The sequence below is a fragment of the Coregonus clupeaformis genome, unplaced genomic scaffold (genome assembly GCF_020615455.1).
Source record: "Coregonus clupeaformis isolate EN_2021a unplaced genomic scaffold, ASM2061545v1 scaf0613, whole genome shotgun sequence".
In the NCBI taxonomy this organism is placed as follows: Eukaryota; Metazoa; Chordata; class Actinopteri; order Salmoniformes; family Salmonidae; genus Coregonus; species Coregonus clupeaformis.
The window spans coordinates 162,501-184,986 of NW_025534068.1; the positions used below are offsets into that span (position 1 = coordinate 162,501).

Genomic DNA, 22,486 nt, shown 5'->3' on the forward strand with positions numbered 1-22,486 from the left:
GCTTCTTCTCCTCCTCCTCAGTGACTTTGATTCCCTGATGAAGGAGAATGTTTATGACAACAACCACCTGGCAAGTTACTGTTACACACACACACACACACACACACACATCAACTGTTTACTGTAAACCTATAATCTACTGTGTCTTTAAAGAAAGATTTGACAAAAGGCTAGGCTATCTCACTGATGAGATTTGACTGATCTACAGATATACACTGTGTGTGTGTGTGTGGGGGAACTTAGGCAGAGCATCCCAGCATCTAGAATACACTACAGAACTAATGTATTGAAAGGTCATGTCTATCCTGTGTGTGCTAGTGATTAGACTACACTACAGAACTATCTGTCTCTATCAGTGGTGGCCTTCTGTTTAACTGAGCTGCTGACCTTTAGGCCAGCCGAGTCTCACCACTCCACACCATAGACTACTATAGATTATACAGCCAGCCGAGTCTCACCACTCCACACCGTAGACTACTATAGATTATACAGCCAGCCGAGTCTCACCACTCCACACCGTAGACTACTATAGATTATACAGCCAGCTGTCTCACTACTCCACACCATAGACTACTATAGATTATACAGCCAGCTGAGTCTCGCTACTCCACACTGTAGACTACTATAGATTATACAGCCAGCTGAGTCTCACTACTCCACACCGTAGACTACTATAGATTATACAGCCAGCTGTCTCACTACTCCACACCATAGACTACTATAGATTATACAGCCAGCTGAGTCTCGCTACTCCACACTGTAGACTACTATAGATTATACAGCCAGCCGAGTCTCACTACTCCACACCGTAGACTACTATAGATTATACAGCCAGCTGAGTCTCACTAGCCACACCGTAGACTACTATAGATTATACAGCCAGCTGAGTCTCACCACTCCACACCATAGACTACTATAGATTATACAGCCAGCCGAGTCTCACCACTCCACACCATATACTACTATAGATTATACAGCCAGCCGAGTCTCACCACTCCACACCGTAGACTACTATAGATTATACAGCCAGCCGAGTCTCACCACTCCACACCGTAGACTACTATAGATTATACAGCCAGCTGTCTCACTACTCCACACCATAGACTACTATAGATTATACAGCCAGCTGAGTCTCGCTACTCCACACTGTAGACTACTATAGATTATACAGCCAGCTGAGTCTCACTACTCCACACCGTAGACTACTATAGATTATACAGCCAGCTGTCTCACTACTCCACACCATAGACTACTATAGATTATACAGCCAGCTGAGTCTCGCTACTCCACACTGTAGACTACTATAGATTATACAGCCAGCCGAGTCTCACTACTCCACACCGTAGACTACTATAGATTATACAGCCAGCTGAGTCTCACTACTCCACACCGTAGACTACTATAGATTATACAGCCAGCTGAGTCTCACTACTCCACACCATAGACTACTATAGATTATACAGCCAGCTGAGTCTCACTACTCCACACCATAGACTACTATAGATTATACAGCCAGCTGAGTCTCACTACTCCACACCGTAGACTACTATAGATTATACAGCCAGCCGAGTCTCACTACTCCACACCGTAGACTACTATAGATTATACAGTCAACTGACTGTCACTCCAGACCATACACTCCAGAAAACTGGCCTCCATTTTAGCACCAATTCATTAAATAGGCCTAGCTATAACACTCTAACACTCTAGCACCATACTTCTGATATAGAACTACAGTAACATTCTAGCCTCTGAATTATTCTGATGTAGAACTACAGTAACATTCTAGCCTCTGAATTGTTCTGATATAGAACTACAGTAACGTTTCTAGCCTCTGAATTATTCTGATATAGAACTACAGTAACATTCTAGCCTCTGAATTATTCTGATATAGAACTACAGTAACGTTCTAGCCTCTGAATTATTCTGATATAGAACTACAGTAACATTCTAGCCTCTGAATTATTCTGATATAGAACTACAGTAACGTTCTAGCCTCTGAATTATTCTGATATAGAACTACAGTAACATTCTAGCCTCTGAATTATTCTGATATAGAACTACAGTAACGTTCTAGCCTCTGAATTATTCTGATATAGAACTACAGTAACATTCTAGCCTCTGAATTATTCTGATATAGAACTACAGTAACGTTCTAGCCTCTGAATTATTCTGATATAGAACTACAGTAACGTTCTAGCCTCTGAATTATTCTGATATAGAACTACAGTAACATTCTAGCCTCTGAATTATTCTGATATAGAACTACAGTAACATTCTAGCCTCTGAATTATTCTGATATAGAACTACAGTAACATTCTAGCCTCTGAATTATTCTGATATAGAACTACAGTAACATTCTAGCCTCTGAATTATTCTGACATACAGTACCAGTCAAAAGTTTGGACACACCTACTGATTCAGGGGTTTTTCTTTATTTTTACTATTTTCTACATTGTAGAATAATAGTGAAGAAATCAAAACTATTAAATAACACACATGGAATCATGTAGTAACCAAAAAAGTGTTAATCAAATGAAAATATATTTGAGATTCTTCAAAGTAGCCACCCTTTGCCTTGATGACAGCGTTGCGCACTCTTGGCATTCTCTCAACCAGCTTCACCTGGAATGCTTTTCCAACAGTCTTGAAGAAGTTCCCACATATGCTGAGCACTTGTTGGCTGCTTTTCCTTCACTCTGCGGTCCAACTCATCCCAAACCATCTCAATTGGGTTGAGGTTGGGTGATTGTGGAGGCCAGGTCATCAGATGCAGCACTCCATCACTCTCCTTCTTGGTCAAAAAGCCCTTACACAGCCTGGAGGTGTGTTTTGGGTCGTTGTCCTGTTGAAAAACAAATGATAGTCCCACTAAGCGCAAACCAGATGGGATGGTGTATCGCTGCAGAATGCTGTGGTAGCCATGCTGGTTAAGTGTGCCTTGAATTCTAAATAAATCATTGTCACCAGCAAAGCACCATCACACCTCCTCCTCCATGCTTCACGGTGGGAACCACACATGCTGAGATCATCCGTTCACCTACTCTGCGTCACAAAGACACGGTGGTTGGAACCAAAAATCTCAAATTTGGACTCATCAGACCAAACGACAGATTTCCACCGGTCTATTGTCAATTGCTTGTGTTTCTTGGCCCAAGCAAGTCTCTTCTTCTTATTGGTGTCCTTTAGTAGTGGTTTCTTTGCAGCAATTTGACCATGAAGGCCTGATTCACGCAGTCTCCTCTGTGAACAGTTGATGTTGAGATGTCTGTTACTTGAACTCTGTGAAGCATTTATTTGGGCTGCAATCTGAGGTGCAGTTAACTCTAATGAGTTTATCCTCTGCAGCAGAGGTAACTCTGGGTCTTCCTTTCCTGTGGCGGTCCTCATGAGAGCCAGTTTCATCATAGCACTTGATGGTTTTTGCGACTGCACTTGAATAAACTTTCAAAGTTCTTAATTTTCCGTATTGACTGACCTTCATGTCTTAAAAGTAATGATGGACTGTCGTTTCTCTTTGCTTATTTCAGCTGTTCTTCCCATAATATGGACTTGGTCTTTTACCAAATAGGGCTATCTTCTGTATACCACCCCTACCTTGTCACAACGCAACTGATTGGCTCAAATGCATTAAGGAAAGAAATTCCAGAAATTAACTTTAACAAGGCACACCTGTTAATTGAAACGCATTCCAGGTGACTACCTCATGAAGCTGGTTGAGAGAAAGCCAAGAGTGTGCAAAGCTGTCATCAAGGCAAAGGGTGGCTACTTTGAAGAATCTGAAATATAAAATATATTTTTATTTGTTTAACACTTTTTTTGGTTACTACATGATTCCATATGTGTTATTTCATAGTTTTGATGTCTTCACTATTATTCTACAATGTAGAAAATAGTAAAAATAATGAAAAACCCTTGAATGAGTAGGTGTCACCAAACTTTTGACTGGTACCATATGTAAATGCAATATCAGTTTTTATATTTTTAATACATTTGCAAAAATTTATAAAAACCTGTTTTTGTTTTGTCATTATGGCTTATTGTGTGTAGATTGAGGAGGGGGAAAAAAACTATGTCATCCATTTTAGAATAAGGCTGTAACATAACAAAATGTGGAAAAAGTCAAGGTGTCTGAATACTTTCCGAATGCACTGTAGTTAGTCCAGATAGCTATTGGTTAACTACATTGACCCTTTTTGCACTAACTCTTGACTCATCACATACACTGCTGCTACTGTTTATTATGTCACTTTACTCCTAGTTATACGTACATATCTACCTCCGTTACCTCGTACCCCTGCACATGGACTCGGTACTGGTACCCCGTGTATATAGCCAAGTTATTACCTCGTACCCCTGCACATGGACTCGGTACTGGTACCCCGTGTATATAGCCAAGTTATTACCTCGTACCCCTGCACATGGACTCGGTACTGGTACCCCGTGTAGATAGCCAAGTTATCGTTACTCATTGTGTATTTATTATTACGTGTGATTTACTTTTTATTCTACTTCTCTATGTTCTTTCTCTCTGCATTGTTGGGACGGGCCCGTCAGTAAGCATTTCACTGTTAGTCTACACCTGTTGTTTACCAAGCATGTGACAAATAACATGTGATTTTAGATCTTGTTTTTTAAGATTGCTAGAGCCATGCTACAAACACACTGTCGATATGTAGATCTGCTGACTCAGGGATTTGTCTGTAGTGGCAGAGACTCTGAGACAATGAGTTTGTCTCATTCCAACACTCCCACGCCACACATTACTGGAATAGCTGGTAAAGTGACTGTGTGAGAGATGTCTTTGTTCCTATTTCTGTGTTTGACAAGTCCACTAACTGCTGAATTTGCATGGCAGAATGTGTGTGTTTGAACTCCTTGTTTAGAGTACCTGCTATTTAGGTCTTAGTGTGTGGAATGGACTGTGTGTGAATGCAGCCCAAGCAACTGAAATAGCTGGCCGGCCTAGTTCTAAAGCCGCATTTGTGGGCCAGATCAGAAAAGTATGAGAAGAAATAAACAGTCAAGACCGGATAGGGCAGGCTAGATCACATCAATGATTCAGGACAGAAAGAGACAGACATGTAAAGACAGGACAGGACAGATCACATCAATGATTCAGAACAGAAAGAGACAGACATGTAAAGACAGGACAGGACAGATCACAGCAATGATTCAGGACAGAAAGAGACAGACATGTAAAGACAGGACAGATCACATCAATGATTCAGAACAGAAAGAGACAGACATGTAAAGACAGGACAGGACAGATCACAGCAATGATTCAGGACAGAAAGAGACAGACATGTAAAGACAGGACAGGACAGATCACAGCAATGATTCAGGACAGAAAGAGACAGACATGTAAAGACAGGACAGGACAGATCACAGCAATGATTCAGGACAGAAAGAGACAGACATGTAAAGACAGGACAGGACAGATCACATCAATGATTCAGAACAGAAAGAGACAGACATGTAAAGACAGGACAGGACAGATCACAGAAATGATTCAGAACAGAAAGAGACAGACATGTAAAGACAGGACAGGACAGATCACAGAAATGATTCAGAACAGAAAGAGACAGACATGTAAAGACAGGACAGGACAGATCACAGAAATGATTCAGAACAGAAAGAGACAGACCTGTAAAGACAGGACAAGACAGATCACAGCAATGATTCAGAACAGAAAGAGAAAGCATAGCAGGACCATCAACAGTCTGGTGAGTTGTTGGGGATTTCTCCTGTTAGATTCCTCACTTTCGTATCAGAAATGTTCCTGGCTTTCCTCATGACAGGGAGAATGAATGGAAATCTAGGCAGTTTCAACCGTCAAAGTGTGTGTGTGTGTGTCTCTGCCTGCAGCAGGACATGGACATGCTCCCCTCATCCACACCATTTCCAGGAACACCAACTCCATGGAAACAGAAAGGAAGGACAGAAGAGCTACTCCATGAGTGCGTTCCAAGTGAAGGCCCTGTTCCCTATAAAGTCCACTACTTTTGACCCAAGCCCTATGGACCCTGGTGAAAAGTAGTGCACTATTTAGGGAATAGGATGGCATTTGAGCTGTAACCCATGACAACATGATTTGATAACCAACTAGAGGCAACATGTCTGTGTCTGAAACCAGCTGAATGTTATCAGTTCATCACTACAGCTATAAAAAAACTGTTTACATTACTATGATCCAACTTTCACCCCTGAAGGCAGGCCAGCCATGACACACTTTGACTGTTGAAATCTCAAGGCTAACTCTCCCTTCTCTCTCTTTGCCCTGAGGAAAGCAGTCCCGGCGGGGGAAACAGGATCATTCCGATACAAAAGTGAAAATGTAAAGTGTGAAATGGAGCCTAACGGGTGAAATTCCCTCTAATTTCCCAGACTGTTGATATGGCCCTGTTATGTTTTCAGAGGACATGTAACTATGGCAACTACGTCAATCATTAATAACTGGCCTGCGTGACACAGAGCTGTGTGTACGGTAGTCTGAGTGCCAGTCACTTTAGCTAACGTTCCACTCCTTGTCATTGCCAGATAGACTGTGCCTTTCAGCAACCTCAACTTTGAATAGGCAGCTGGATTTATGGTGGAGTTTCTCATTGGTTGTTGCAAGTGACATTAATATTTTCCATGACAACACGTGGAGCCTCAAATAGAATTAGAACAAAGCCAAAAACATTTAGCTGTTCGCTGGTTCTATGTCAGAACAATTCAGAGGCTAGAATGTTACTGTACTTCTACAGTACCAGTCAAAAGTTTGGGTTTTTCTTTATTTTTTAAAACTATTTTTCTACATTGTAGAATAATAGTGAAGACATCAAAACTATGAAATAACACACATGGAATCATGTTGTAACCAAAAAAGTGTTAACCAAATCCAAATATTTTATATTTGAGATTCTTCAAAGTAGCCACCCTTTTCCTTGATGACGGCTTTGCACACTCTTGGCATTCTCTCAACCAGCTTCACCTGGAATGCTTTTCCAACAGTCTTGAAGAAGTTCCCACATATGCTGAGCACTTGTTGGCTGCTTTTCCCTTCACTCTGCGGTCCAACTCATCCCAAACCATCTCAATTGGGTTGAGGTCGGTTGGTTGTGGAGGCCAGGTCATCTGATGCAGCACTCCATCACTCTCCTTCTTGGTCAAATAGCCCTTACACAGCCTGGAAGTGTGTTTTGTGTCATTGTTCTGTTGAAAAACAAATGATAGTCCCACTAAGCGCAAGCGCAAACCAGATGGGATGGCGTATCGCTGCAGAATGCTGTGGTAACCATGCTGGTTAAGTGTTCAGCAAAGCACCCCCACACCATCACACCTCCTCCTCCGTGCTTCACGATGGGAACCACACATGCTGAGATCATCCGTTCACCTACTCTGCATTTCTGGCTTCAAAGTTGCCCTGTGGCATGTGACCACATTGCCCCCAGTGCTAAATGCTCAGAGGGTGAACTTGTGGCAGGGATGCATAAGTATTTATTTGTCAGACAACTCAATTGTGGGAAGTTGGATGCGTGAACTCGCCACCACTACAAAGGATCAGCCTCACTGTCTGCTGCCATCATCAGTGTAGCTGTCCAGTTCTTGCTCGATGACCTGTCTCTGGGTTCTAAAGGCAGGTGAACTACTGGTTTTCTTAAAGAAGCTCTTCTTGGACTTCTTTTCTGATTGTGGAGCAGTGGCAGCTTCTTTCTCTCTCTCACTCTGGACCTCTTCAAGAGAGAAATCTCCCACTGCTGTGTTCCCTACCAGGAGGGCTTCAGTCTCGGAGGCAGCTCTCACCTTCAACTCCACCAGCTTCTCAGTGGTCATGTAGGTGGTCTTGAACCTTGGGTCCAGAAAGGTAGCCATGGTGAGCAGCTCATCTGTTTCAGGGTCGGTGTATTTGTCATTCAGGTAATTAATCTCTCGGGTCAGTTTGGATTCGCCCTCATTTGATTTCAGAACCTCCGTCTTGAACAAATGGAGGACCGGCTTCAGATAGGACACACTCACGTATGTCTCTCCTGACAGGGCATCTGTGAAATCCTGGAGGGGCTGAAGTGCTGCCATGATAGATTCAAATACCTCAATGTCTTGCCAGGAGGGTGCAAGGTGACATGTTTTTTTGTCTGCTGCCAGGACTGTGATGGCCTTTTCCTGCTCCAGGACTCTTTCCATCATCTGTAGTCGAGATCCCCACCTTGTCGGGGTTTCCGTGATGAGCTTGTGGAGGGGCAGGCTCAGTTTATCCTGTGCACTTGTCAGGGCCTTCTGCTTCTTCCAACTATAGGAAAATGTGCTGACCACTTTCCTGCACACTCCTGTGGCCCGGGAAACCCGAGGTTCGTTTTGGACACTCCTCTCTGAAAAATAAAAAGGTGAAAAAAGGAATTACATATGAATCAGAATTATTCAATATAAATAACATTTGCATCTGCTGTAATTACAACAACTTACAGCATGGACACGGGACATGATTACACATTTTATCCATCTATAGATTTACACACAACTGCTGTGATTAAGAGAGCTATGTTGCTTTAGAAAACGGGATCATTTATTGAGTAGGCTATTTATTATTGAAAGAGGATATTGAAACCCTAGGCTAATGTATCAATTATAAATAAAAGCAATGTAATCCATGTAATATTATAGATTTGCATAGCTGTATATACAGCTGTGGAAAAAAATTAAGAGACCACAGCGAAGTTTTCTTAAATCAGCATCTCTACATGTATGACAGCCATTCCATCCAGTGTCCGTTGAATTCCAACACAGGCACACCTCATTCTACTGAATTAGGTACTGATTAGGTGATCGCATGAACCAAATCTTATTTAACGAGGAAAAGTATAAAATCCACTGCTGTGGTCATCACTATCCTCTTGCAATAGGACCAGCTGGATGGTAAAAACAGTGCTAATAGTACCTCAAAAGTAATATTAATCAAAAAATAACTATTGACCATGCCAAAAGAGTTGAAAAGGAAAGTTTTGAGTGAGGAAAAGAAGGGTTCAATTCTGGCTTTACTGGCAGAGGGATACAGTGAGCGTCAGGTTGCTTCCATCCTTAAAATTTAAAAGACGGCGGTTCATAAGAACAAGGTCAAGCAGCAGACATTGGGGACAACAAAGCTACAGACTGGCAGAGGGCGAAAACAACTCTCTACTGACCGGGATGACCGCCAACTCATTCGAATGTCACTCAACAACCGTAGGATGACATCAAGTGACCTACAAAAAGAATGGCAAACGGCAGCTGGGGTGAAGTGCACAGCGAGGACGGTTTGAAACAGGCTCCTAGGGGCAGGGCTGAAGTCGTGCAAAGCTAGAAAAAAGCCCTTCATCAATGAGAAGCAAAGAAGAGCCAGGCTGAGGTTTGCAAAAGACCATAAGGATTGGACCGTAGAGGACTGGAGTAAGGTCATCTTCTCTGATGAGTCCAATTTTCAGCTTTGCCCAACACCTGGTCGTCTAATGGTTAGACGGAGACCTGGAGAGGCCTACAAGCCACAGTGTCTCGCACCCACTGTGGTGGAGGATCGGTGATGATCTGGGGGGTGCTTCAGCAAGGCTGGAATCGGGCAGATTTGTCTTTGTGAAGGACGCATGAATCAAGCCATGTACAAGGTTGTCCTGGAAGAAAACTTGCTTCCTTTTTGCTCTGACATTGTTCCCCAACTCTGAGGATTGGTTTTCCAGCGGGACAATGCGCAATGCCACACAGCCAAGGTCAATCAAGGTGTGGATGGAGGACCACCAGATCAAGACCCTGTCATGGCCAGCCCAATCTCCAGACTTGAACCCCATTGAAAACTTCTGGAATGTGATCAAGAGGAAGATGGATGGTCACAAGCCATCAAACAAAGCCAAGCTGCTTGAATTTCTGCGCCAGGAGTGGCATAAAGTCACCCAACATCAATGTGAAAGACTGGTGGAGAGCATTCCAAGACGCATGAAAGCTGTGATTGAAAATCAGGGTTATTCCACCAAATATTGATTTCTGAACTCTTCCTTAGTTAAAACATTAGTATTGTGTGGTTTAAAAATGAACATGAACTTATTTCCTTTGCATTATTCGAGGTCAGTTACAGTTAATAAGTTATTCTGCATTTGAAGTTGTTGTTCTTAAGTTACGTTATTTTTCTACGCGTTTTGGACGTTGAAACTTACAATGTGTAGCCTGTGTCCGAAACACCCTGGTCTTGTCCATTTGTTCTGCTCCAATGCTTTGACCATGTTCGATCCGCTGTCGGTAGTCATACATACTTGACGCGACTCTTTCAAGCCCCAGGATGAAAGTGCCTCCCTCAGCCCAGCTGCAATTATTTCTCCGGTGTGGTCGTCTGGGAAATAAGAGGTCTGAAGGCATTTGCTTTGCAGCTTCCAGTTGTCGTCAATGTAATGAATCGTGAGGCTAATGTATGGCTCTGTGGTCCATCTTGACCATAAGTCGGCAGTGGTAGAGAAGAATGCAGCGTTGCGGATTTCGTTGGCAACTCTGTCCCGACATTCTGTGTAGAGTTCTGACAGACATGTTTTGCTGAAAGTATTTACGGCTCTTGTTGGAATTGGTTCCATGTCTTTTCGCTATGTGATACGTAATTGCACTCGTTATCTCATTCCACTTCTTGCTCTTCTTGTCATAGGGAGTACCACTAACGAATGATGCCTTGAGTGACAGCTGAGTGCGGGACTGCCGTGAAGATGTCTTGGGACTTGCTCCGCTGCTCCGGGGGTTTGTTGCATTCTGGTAGAATCTTCATATTCGCGCACATGCAGGGTTTTCAGGTGGTGTAAAAGATTGCTGGTGGTTCCACCTTTGGCACAATGCGGCGACACAACTTACACAGTACTGTTTGCCTTTGGCTAGCACAATGCGGCGACACAACTTACACAGTACTGGTTGCCTTTGGCACAATGCGGCGACACAACTTACACAGTACTGTTTGCCTTTGGCTAGCACAATGCGGCGACACAACTTACACAGTACTGTTTGCCTTTGGCACAATGCGTCGACACAACTTACACAGTACTGTTTGCCTTTGGCTAGCACAATGCGGCGACACAACTTACACAGTACTGGTTGCCTTTGGCACAATGCGGCGACACAACTTACACAGTACTGTTTGCCTTTGGCACAATGCGGCGACACAACTTACACAGTACTGTTTGCCTTTGGCTAGCACAATGCGGCGACACAACTTACACAGTACTGTTTGCCTTTGGCACAATGCGGCGACACAACTTACACAGTACTGGTTCCTTTGGCACAATGCGGCGACACAACTTACACAGTACTGGTTGCCTTTGGCACAATGCGGCGCGACACAACTTACACAGTACTGGTTGCCTTTGGCACAATGCGGCGACACAACTTACACAGTACTGGTTGCCTTTGTAGCACAATGCGCGACACAACTTACACAGTACTGGTTGCCTTTGGCTAGCACAATGCGGCGACACAACTTACACAGTACTGGTTGCCTTTGGCACAATGCGTCGACACAACTTACACAGTACTGGTTGCCTTTGGCACAATGCGTCGACACAACTTACACAGTACTGGTTGCCTTTGGCACAATGCGTCGACACAACTTACACAGTACTGGTTGCCTTTGTGCACAATGCGTGACACAACTTACACAGTACTGGTTGCCTTTGGCACAATGCGGCGACACAACTTACACAGTACTGGTTGCCTTTGGCTAGCACAATGCGTCGACACAACTTACACAGTACTGGTTGCCTTTGGCACAATGCGGCGACACAACTTACACAGTACTGGTTGCCTTTGGCTAGCACAATGCGGCGACACAACTTACACAGTACTGGTTGCCTTTGGCTAGCACAATGCGGCGACACAACTTACACAGTACTGTTTGCCTTTGGCTAGCACAATGCGGCGACACAACTTACACAGTACTGTTTGCCTTTGGCTAGCACAATGCGTCGACACAACTTACACAGTACTGTTTGCCTTTGGCTAGCACAATGCGTCGACACAACTTACACAGTACTGTTTGCCTTTGGCTAGCACAATGCGCGACACAACTTACACAGTACTGTTTGCCTTTGGCTAGCACAATGCGGCGACACAACTTACACAGTACTGGTTGCCTTTGGCTAGCACAATGCGGCGACACAACTTACACAGTACTGTTTGCCTTTGGCTAGCACAATGCGGCGACACAACTTACACAGTACTGGTTGCCTTTGGCTAGCACAATGCGCGACACAACTTACACAGTACTGGTTGCCTTTGGCTAGCACAATGCGTCGACACAACTTACACAGTACTGGTTGCCTTTGGCTAGCACAATGCGTCGACACAACTTACACAGTACTGTTTGCCTTTGGCTAGCACAATGCGTCGACACAACTTACACAGTACTGGTTGCCTTTGGCTAGCTAACAATGCGTCGACACAACTTACACAGTACTGGTTGCCTTTGGCTAGCACAATGCGTCGACACAACTTACACAGTACTGGTTGCCTTTGGCTAGCACAATGCGTCGACACAACTTACACAGTACTGGTTGCCTTTGGCTAGCACAATGCGTCGACACAACTTACACAGTACTGTTTGTTGGTCGAGGTCGGATATCTTAAAGCCAAACCAGTTCCAAACGACAGAGGAGGCCCTCTTTTTTTCGAACCAATTCTTCGTCATTCTGCAAATCAACCTTTAGCGTTATTTTCCTTGTCTTCAGTCATCCTCAAGGCTTGATTTTCGGACACTTTTGCTACCGAAAGGAGTTTACTTCACTAAATGTTTGCTTACTCTGCAGTTGAGCATGTTTGTTTGTTGACTTTGATTGGCAGGCAGATTGCGTGTAACATCCATGCTTCTAGTTTTTTTTTCTTTGTTTTTAGTATAATAAACCATTTGAACTAGCCCGCTAGGCTGTATCACTCGACAGAGACATTTTGAAAGAAACAAAAAAGCCTTAATTCATACATTAATTTATCATGACATGGCAAAATTCATATCATGGCACAACGTCATACCGGTATTCACGTTCATACTGGTATACCGCACACTCCTAGTATGATGCTACAAGCTTGGCATGCCTGTATTTTGGGAGTTTCTCCCATTCTTCTCTGCAGATCCTCTCAAGCTCTGTCGGGTTGGATGGGGAGCGTCGCTGCACAGCTATTTTCAGGTCTCTCCAGAGATGTTAAAGTCCGGACTCTGCCTGGGCAACCCAAGGACATTCAGAGACTTGTCCCGAAGCCACTCCTGCATTGTCTTGGCTGTGTGCTTAGGGTTGTTGTCCTGTTGGAAGGTGAACCTTCGCCCCAGTCTGAGGTCCTGAGCGCTGTGGAGTAGATTTTCATAAAGGATCTCTCTGTACATTGCTCTGTTCATCTTTACCTCGATCCTGACTAGTCTCCCAGTCCCTGCCACTGAAAAACATCCCCACAGCATGATGCTGCCACCACCAAGCTTCACCATAGGGATGGTGCCAGGTTTCCTCCAGACGTGATGCTTGGCAGCTTTAGGAAGAGTCTTGGTGGTTCGAAACTTCTTCTATTTAAGAATGATGGAGGCCACTGTTCTTTGGGGACCTTGCTGCATACATTTTTTTGGTACCCTTCCCCAGATCTGTGCCTTGACACAATCCTGTCTCGGCGCTCTACGGACAATTCCTTCAACCACAAGGCAGCCAGTCAAGATGCTCTGTGGTGCAGCTGTAGAACTTTTTGAGGATCTGAGGCCAAATCTTTTCAGCCTGCTGAGGGGGAAGAGGCGTTGTCGTGCCTTCTTCTTCTGTGTGTTCCCAGGCGTTCTAACCTTCTATATGTCTGTGTGTTCCAACCTTCTATATGTCTGTGTGTTCCAACCTTCTATATGTCTGTGTGTTCCAACCTTCTATATATCTGTGTGTTCCAACCTTCTATACAGCTGTGTGTTCCCAGGCGTTCCAACCTTCTATATGTCTGTGTGTTCCAACCTTCTATATATCTGTGTGTTCCAACCTTCTATATATCTGTGTGTGTGTGTGTGTTCCCAGGCGTTCCGGGTAGCGGAGGATGAGTTGGGGATCCCAGCTCTGTTAGATGCTGAGGACATGGTGGCCCTAAAGATACCAGACAGGCTCAGTATACTGACATACGTCTCTCAATACTACAACTACTTCCATGGGAAATCACCTAGTGAGTACACACACACAGACACAGTGAGGAGACATGTGGAAGCAGATATACACGCCCACATGATACGGGCACACACACACTGGAATGAACTTTGTGATCAGTTAGTGTGTGTGTGTGTGTGTGTGTGTAGTTGGCGGCATGGCGGGGATAAAGCGTCCAGCGGAGGCGTCCACAGAACAGGGGCCTTCTGGGAAAAAGAACCAAGCAGTTGTCTCGAAGGTCTTCCCCGCCTCTAACCCCTCTAAATCCACTACTGAGAACCGCCCTCCGCCCTCCTCCTCACCCAAAGCCTCACCCAGACCAGACAGGCCAGCACAGGTAAGGATCTCCTTTACATCCTCTTCTCCAGGGAGAGATGCCCTCCTGTAGGTTTTCACTCCAGCCCCAGTTGTAACTAACATGATTCATCTTATCAACAAGCTAATTATTAGAATCAGCTGCTAGATTAGGGTTGGAGCGAAACCCTACCGGAGGGTAGCTCTCCAGGAACAGGGTTGGCGTTAACCTACAGGAGGGTAGCTCTCCGGGAACAGGGTTGGCGTTAAAACCTACAGGAGGGTAGCTCCCCGGGGAACAGGGTTGGTGTTAAAACCTACAGGAGGGTAGCTCTCACGGGAACAGCGTTGACGTTAAAACCTACAGAGGGTAGCTCTCCAGGAACAGGGTTGGAGAACCCTGCTCTACACACGCATACACTCTTCTGTGAGGCTGTCTAACACCGATGCCGCTCTCCCAAACGAGTACAAACCCTTTCTATACTCGTGTTGAGGAAAACAACATTGATCCTCCTATGAGGGCTCTCGTTATCTGTGGCCGACATGAGTAAGACTTTTAAGCGCGTGAATACTCGCAAAGCAGCCGGCCCTGACGGTATCCCTGGTCACGTCCTCAGAGCTTGCACAGACCAGTTGGCTGGAGTGTTCACGGACATTCAACCTCTCCCAGTTAGTAATCCCCACATGCATCAAGATGTCCACAGTTGTCCCTGTATCCCACCTGGACAAGAGGAATGTGTGAGTGCTGTTCGTTGACCTCAGCTTTCAGCACAATAGTCCCTCCAAGCTTGTCATTAAAGGATAACTCCATCCAAAAACTATCTTTTGGAATTTATTTCATTAGCCAATTGTTGATATAGTCCCAACATGTCTGCATGTCAGCGATCACGTTTTCAAGATGTATAACTTTCACAATAAAGAAATACAGCCGGTATGATGCATTTTGGGACTGAACACCTCCCTCTGCAACTGGATTCTGGACTTCCTGACGGGCGGACCCTAGTTGGTGAGGGTAGGCAACAACTCCTCCGCCAAGCTGACTCTCAACACGGGGGGCCCCCCAGAGGTGTGTGCTCAGCTCCCGTACTCTCTGTTCACCCAGGACTGCGTAGCCACGCACCACTCCAACAACATTAAGTTTGCTGACGACACGGCGGTGGTAGGCCTGATCGGCGACGAGACAGCCAACAGGGAGGAGATCAGAGACCTGGCAGTGTGGCGCCAGGATAACAACCTCTCCCTAAACATCAGGAAGACCAAGGAGCTAATGGTGGACTACAGGAAACAGCAGGGGGAGCATGCCCCATCCATATCAACAGGAAACAGCAGGGGGAGCATGCCCCATCCATATCAACAGGAAACAGCAGGGGGAGCATGCCCCCATCCATATCAACAGGAAACAGCAGGGGGAGTATGCCCCCATCCATATCAACAGGAAACAGCAGGGGAGTATGCCCCCATCCATATCAACAGGAAACAGCAGGGGAGTATGCCCCCATCCATATCAACAGGAAACAGCAGGGGGAGTATGCCCCCATCCATATCAACAGGAAACAGCAGGGGAGCATGCCCCCATCCATATCAACAGGAAACAGCAGGGGGGAGTATGCCCCCATCCATATCAACAGGAAACAGCAGGGGGAGTATGCCCCCATCCATATCAACAGGAAACAGCAGGGGGAGTATGCCCCATCCATATCAACAGGAAACAGCAGGGGGAGTATGCCCCCATCCATATCAACAGGAAACAGCAGGGGGAGTATGCCCCCATCCATATCAACAGGAAACAGCAGGGGGAGTATGCCCCCATCCATATCAACAGGAAACAGCAGGGGGAGCATGCCCCCATCCATATCAACAGGGCTGCAGGGTAGAGGATCGCTAGAGCGCGATGAGCCAAGTAAAGCCCCCCCCGGCCAAACCCTCCCCTAACCCGGACGACGCCCTATGGGACTCCCGGTCACGGCCGGTTGTGACACAGCCTGGGATCGGACCCCAGGCTATAGTGACGCCGCACCACTCGAGAGGCCCTCATACTGTATATTCTATTACGTACATACGTCTCATACTAGTTTATTTGTTTTATTTCCTTCAACTTTTTATTACTCCTTGTTTAGTTTTTTAAACTTTTGTATTGGGTATTTGATTCTTGATGGATATTTTTATTTATTTTTATTTATTTATTTTATTTCACCTTTATTTAACCAGGTAAGCCAGTTGAGAACAGGTTCTCATTTACAACTGCGACCTGGCCAAGATAAAGCAAAGTAGTGCAATAAAAACAACACAGAGTTACATATGGGGTAAAAAACATAAAGTCAGAAATACAACAGAAAATATATATACAGTGTGTGCAAATGTAGCAAGTTATGGAGGTAAGGCAATAAATAGGCTATAGTGCAGAATAATTACAATAGTATTAACACTGGAATGCTAGATGTGCAAGAGATTATGTGCAAATAGAGATACTGGGGTGCAAAAGAGCAAAATAAATAACAATATAGGGATGAGGTAGTTGGGTGGGCTAATTTCAGATGGGCTCTGTACAGGTGCAGTGATCGGTAAGGTGCTCTGACAACTGATGCTTAAAGTTATTGAGGGAGATAAGAGATTTTTGCAATTCGTTCCAGTCATTGGCAGCAGAGAACTGGAAGGAATGGCGGCCAAAGGAGGTGTTGGCTTTGGGAATGACCAGTGAGATATACCTGCTGGAGCGCAGACTACGGGTGGGTGCTGCTATGGTGACCAATGAGCTAAGATAAGGCGGGGATTTGCCTAGCAGTGATTTATAGATGGCCTGGAGCCAGTGGGTTTGACGAACGAACATGTAGTGAGGACCAGCCAACAAGAGCGTACAGGTCACAGTGGTGGGTAGTGTATGGGGCTTTGGAGACAAAACGGATGGCACTGTGATAGACTACATCCAATTTGCTGAGTAGAGTGTTGGAGGCTATTTTCTAAATGACATCGCGAAGTCAAGGATCGGTAGGATAGTCAGTTTTACGAGGGCATGTTTGGCAGCATGAGTGAAGGAGGCTTTGTTGCGAAATAGGAAGCCGATTCTAGATTTAACTTTGGATTGGAGATTCTTTATGTGAGTCTGGAAGGAGAGTTTTACAGTCTAACCAGACACCTAGGTAGGTATATTGATATTGTAGTGCATTGTTGAAGAGTTTAGCAAGCAGGCATTTCACTGTACCGTGTGCACGTGACCAATAAAACTTTGATTTGGTTCTATTGTTCTAACTCAGGGCTCTTCAACCGTTTCTTGCCGGGGATCACCATAATATGTTAACAAAAACATTTTGTCTTACCATCAGGTGAATGGTAATCAAAATGTATAAATGTAGGTTTGTAATTCAACATTCGTTTTCTGTTGCTAGCGATAGTAATAAAAACATTGAAATAAAAATGATCATTGTTTTTTTTAAAATAAATAAATATATATATATATTATTTTTCACGGACCCCCATGTAGTACCGTCAGGAACCCCTAGGTGGCTGCAGACCCTAGGTTAAATACTCCTGTTGTAACTAACAGAATGCTATTCTGTCTTTCTGCCCCCCCCCCATCACTAACCCCGCCTCCCCAGAAGGATGTGTTGTCGGAGCGCTCCAATAAGACAGGGACTCTGACCAGTAAGTGTTCCGTGTGTAATAAACATGTTCACCTGGTCCAGAGACACCTAGTGGATGGGAGGCTGTATCACAGGAACTGTGCCAAGTAAGACTTAACTGTTTCACCATGTTTAATTACTGCAACACCTTCCTACTGTAACATGTATTACTATAACAATCAGAGCCTGTATCACAGGAACTGTTTCAGGTAAGACTTTACCATGTTAATTACTCTACCATGTATTGTTATACCAGTCACCTATTGAAATGGTTCACTATATGGATATGTACCTAGTAAGACACCTGTACTTTACACGGCATTCATTACTGTAACATGTATCAGTTTATACACAGATATATCAGTTTATACACAGACAGGTGGGGACATAGATTTGGTTGGTTGACAGACGTCCAGACAGACACAGAACATTGTTAGTGTTTTTGTTTCAGCTACCACTGGTCTTGTGTGTTCTCCATATATAGTTGGTGTTCTATGTCATCTCTGTTCTCCAGGTGTAGTGAGTGTTCCAGCACCCTGCTGTCTGGTAACTGTAAACCTGGAGCAACACCTGGCTCCTTCATCTGTACCTCCCACCACCACCCCGAGGGGACGACGCCAACACACACCCCCCTCCGAGACCTGCCCAAATACACCCCTCACCCCCCTCCCACTGTCAAGACCACCCCTCTCTCAGACCTCTCCAGGAATATCCCGGCCCCAAATACACAGCTCCCCCTAAATCCACCCCTGCTCCGACACCCACCAATACCCCCTCCAAATTGGGCCCTAGCTGGCTGAGCTCCAAATCAGACGGATCCAAAACCACTAGCCCCTCTGCCGCCACCTCGGGGCCCAGCCCGGGGCTCTCCTCCTCGCGGCCCAGCCCGGGGCTCTCCTCCTCGCGGCCCAGCCCGGGGCTCTCCTCCCTGGGCATAGTGAGCCCTGCAGCCTCTGGACCCACCGCAGCTCCGCGGAGCTTCAACACTACAGCTGCCACCACCACTCCCACAGCATCCAAGACCCAGCAGGCCCGGCTGCAGTTCTTCCAGCCTGGGAACAACACCACCACTGGGCAGGAGAACCAGGGCAAGACCCAGACTTGGGGACAGGGTCTACCCACAAATAGAGTCCTGAACGCGGGCACGCAGGGGACAGTAGTGGGTGTTGGTCAGGGCGTGAGTGTGGTAGTGAGTTTGGGTGGCGGTGGGATAGGGGTTAAGGGAGGGGATGTGGTTGTAGGTGGGGGTACAGGTGGAGACAGGGATGTGGTTCAGGGTAAAGGTAGAGTTGTCTTCAAGATGGATGATGATGTGAAAGCTTCTCCATCTAAAGAAGACCATAGTACCAAGACCCGGGCTGCTGCTGTCATCACTAAGAAACTAACAAACAACAACAACAACAATACTACTACTACAACAACAACAGCTGGTGCTTCTAGTCCTCCCTGGCACCCTATAGAACTGAAGAAGACTGAGAACAGGTGAGAAATCTCAGACATTCACATAACTGAATAATATTAGAGCAGGGTTTGCCAAACTCTGTCCTCAGGACCCCAAGGGGTGCACGTTTTTAGGTTTTTGCTCTAGAACTACACAGCTGATTCAAATAATCATTTTCCCGGAACACATAGTGAGTGCGAAAGGGGGGGGGTTATCCGGGGGGCTCTGAGGTCCCGGAACACATAGTGAGTGCGAAAGCGGGGGGTTATCCGGGGGTCTCTGAGGTCCCGGAACACATAGTGAGTGCGAAGCGGGGGTTATCCGGGGGGCTTTGAGGTACCGGAACACATAGTGAGTGCAGCGGGGGGTTATCCGGGGGTCTCTGAGGTCCCGGAACACATAGTGTTCTATATCGTGGAGCTCCGCCCCATGGGGAGCTCTGCTCCCTAATGGTTTAAGGCGGGCGTAGCGCTCCAAAATGTACTCCCTGCCGAGCCTAACACTTCCCATCGAAACGGAAAGTCAAGCCTAGCAATGGCTGCAACCGAGTCCCGCAGTACTGCAACTAAAAACCCCTACGGGCGTCACAATATACCGCGTCATCGGTTAAAAAAACCCGCCCCACCTAGTCCAATGGCAATGCCAATGACTAGTGGGCAGATCACCAGAATAGAAGCCATACTAATCTGTACTAGCAGATAGATGTGCCTCAATATCCTGTGAAAACACTACCGACCACTAATGGAATGACATCAAGTGTCACTCTACATTATGAACGCGGTAGACCGCCTCACTCACTCAATGGAATCCCAGAGATTAGTGGGCAGGAACAAAAAACATGAGTCATACTAACTGAACAAGCAGATAGATGACCTCATATTCTGTTAATCAACGCATGCCTCTACTGTACTGATCCTGTCAGTCAGGATTCATGTCACAAAATATGTTTTCTTATCCAAAGCGGACCTGATGGAAACCCAGTCCATAGTCCTGCTTTTCCCTCTCTTCCTAGCTCCAGATCTCCCTTCAGCTATGCTGAATACAGACCTAGCCAAAGAGTTAGAAAACACATCTGTCAAAAAACACGTCTTCCTAACCAAAGCGGACCTGATGGAAACCTGAGTCCACAGTCCTGCTTCTCCTCTCTTTCTTGCTCAAGATCTCCCTTCAGCCACGCTGAGTACAGATCGAGCCAGAGAATTAGAAGACATATCTAAGAGATAGAAACGGATAAATGGAGACGGTGTCGGCCAGGATGCTGCTCTACAGATATCCTCTACTCCTGTTCCTCTAAAAAGGGCAGTAGAAGCCGCTACTCCACGAGTGGAGTGAGCTCTGATACCCTGAGGCAATTGCCGCCCTGCTACCTCACAAGCTGTCTCAATGCCTTCACAAAGCCAGTGAGACAGCCTCTGTTTTGAAAGTGGTCTACCTAGTGCAGCCGCACTCGTGACACACAAACAACTGAGGCGATGACCTAATCGCTGCTGTGCGCTCGACGTAACACGCCAAAGCGCGTACCGGGCACAGGCGATGGAGCTTCTCCTCACTCCTCTCTCTATGAGGAGGAGGAGAAAAAGCCCACAGCTCCACGGTCTGTGACCTATATGAACTCTTAATAACCTTCGGCACAAATGCCGGGTTAGGACGTAACACTGCTCTGCTCAGGTCACCATTGATGGCCAGGCAGTCAGGTCTCGTCGAAAGAGCACACAAATCACTGACCCGCTTAGCTGTAGTCAAAGCGAGCAACAGTGCTGTCTTGATAGACAGCATCTTGAGGGGTATTTGATTCAATGGCTCGAACGGCGACTTACATAGCGCCGAAAGTACCAAAGCCAAATCCCACTGAGGAAGCGTGACTCTAGGTGTTGGCCTAAGTCGCCGCGTTCCTAATAGGAAGCGTTTCACTAGAGGGTGACTAAAGACATTGTCTCTGCCAAAACCCTCATGACAAGCTGAAATCGCTGCTGCAAACACACTATCAAACATGAGCTGCAGAAAAGAGAGAATACTCTCCACCTGACAGCTCATGGGGTCCACACCTTGTGTGACACACCATCGTGAAAACACGTTCCATCTACTGGCATACATCTTAGAAGTGGAACTGGCACGTGAACCCTGTATGGTCCTGATCACTGCATCAGATAACCCACGGCGCTCTAGCCTGTCCCTCTCAGCAGCCAGGCCTTCAGTGGTTGGCCGATTATGGGCAATTTCCCTATCGTGCCAGCCGCCTGAGACAACGCGTCCCGTCTGTGGAATTGGCCAAGGTGGCGCAATCAACATCTGACTCATCTCCGCAAACCACGGAGCCCCCGGGCGATCGGGCGCTATCAGTATCACTGACAGCCCCCCTGACCTCACCCTGGCTAGCAGTGGGAGAATGCAGGACAGCGGAGGGAATGCATACAGGAGAACTCTCGGCCACGGTTGGTGCGCAAAGGCGTCCCTACCCAGTGGCGGTTCGGTCCTGTTCCCTCAGAGAGAACCCAGAGGACATTGCGCGTTCACGCGTGACGCGAATAGGTCCACCTCGGCTCTCCCGAATTGTTCCCAAATCTGGAGAACAATGTCTGGATGCAGACACCACTCGTCGTCTCGAGGACCCCCTCTTGACATGAGGTCTGCTCCTACGTTCAAGTAGCCCGGAATGTGTGCTGCTCTCAATGACACTTCCTTAGGGCTAGCAACAAGCTACCCTTCGGGGTCCGAAATTGAGCCCTCATCCTCACAGTGTCTAGCTGTATCCCCAGGTAGACAATCTGATGAGTGGGCCAGGGCGCTCTTTTCCAATTCACAGCGAACCCCAGACTTGTGAGATGCATCACTGTCTGTGTTGTGTGAGTGATCGCCAGCTCTGCTGACGGGCGAGAACCAGTAGGTCGTCCAGGTAGGCTAGTAGCCGTATTCCCTGACGACGCAACAGTTCCAATGCCGCCTCCACACACTTGGAAAATGTGCGAGGTGCCAGGGCATACCCAAATGGCATCCTCGTGTATTCG

The 22,486-nt window shown here is 46.2% G+C and overlaps 1 protein-coding gene across 1 annotated transcript in view; it reads left to right on the forward strand.

The window, feature by feature from the left end:
• The window catches only part of LOC123485215 (MICAL-like protein 2), a 47,721-nt gene that overhangs the window by 1,186 nt on the left and 24,049 nt on the right, over nt 1–22,486 (forward strand). The window contains exons 2-8 of the mRNA XM_045216121.1: nt 22–70; nt 14,007–14,148; nt 14,279–14,466; nt 18,017–18,147; nt 18,555–18,770; nt 18,833–19,317; nt 19,501–19,522. Coding sequence (XP_045072056.1) covers nt 22–70; nt 14,007–14,148; nt 14,279–14,466; nt 18,017–18,147; nt 18,555–18,770; nt 18,833–19,317; nt 19,501–19,522 — 1,233 coding nt within the window. The remainder of the gene's footprint in view (nt 1–21; nt 71–14,006; nt 14,149–14,278; nt 14,467–18,016; nt 18,148–18,554; nt 18,771–18,832; nt 19,318–19,500; nt 19,523–22,486) is intronic.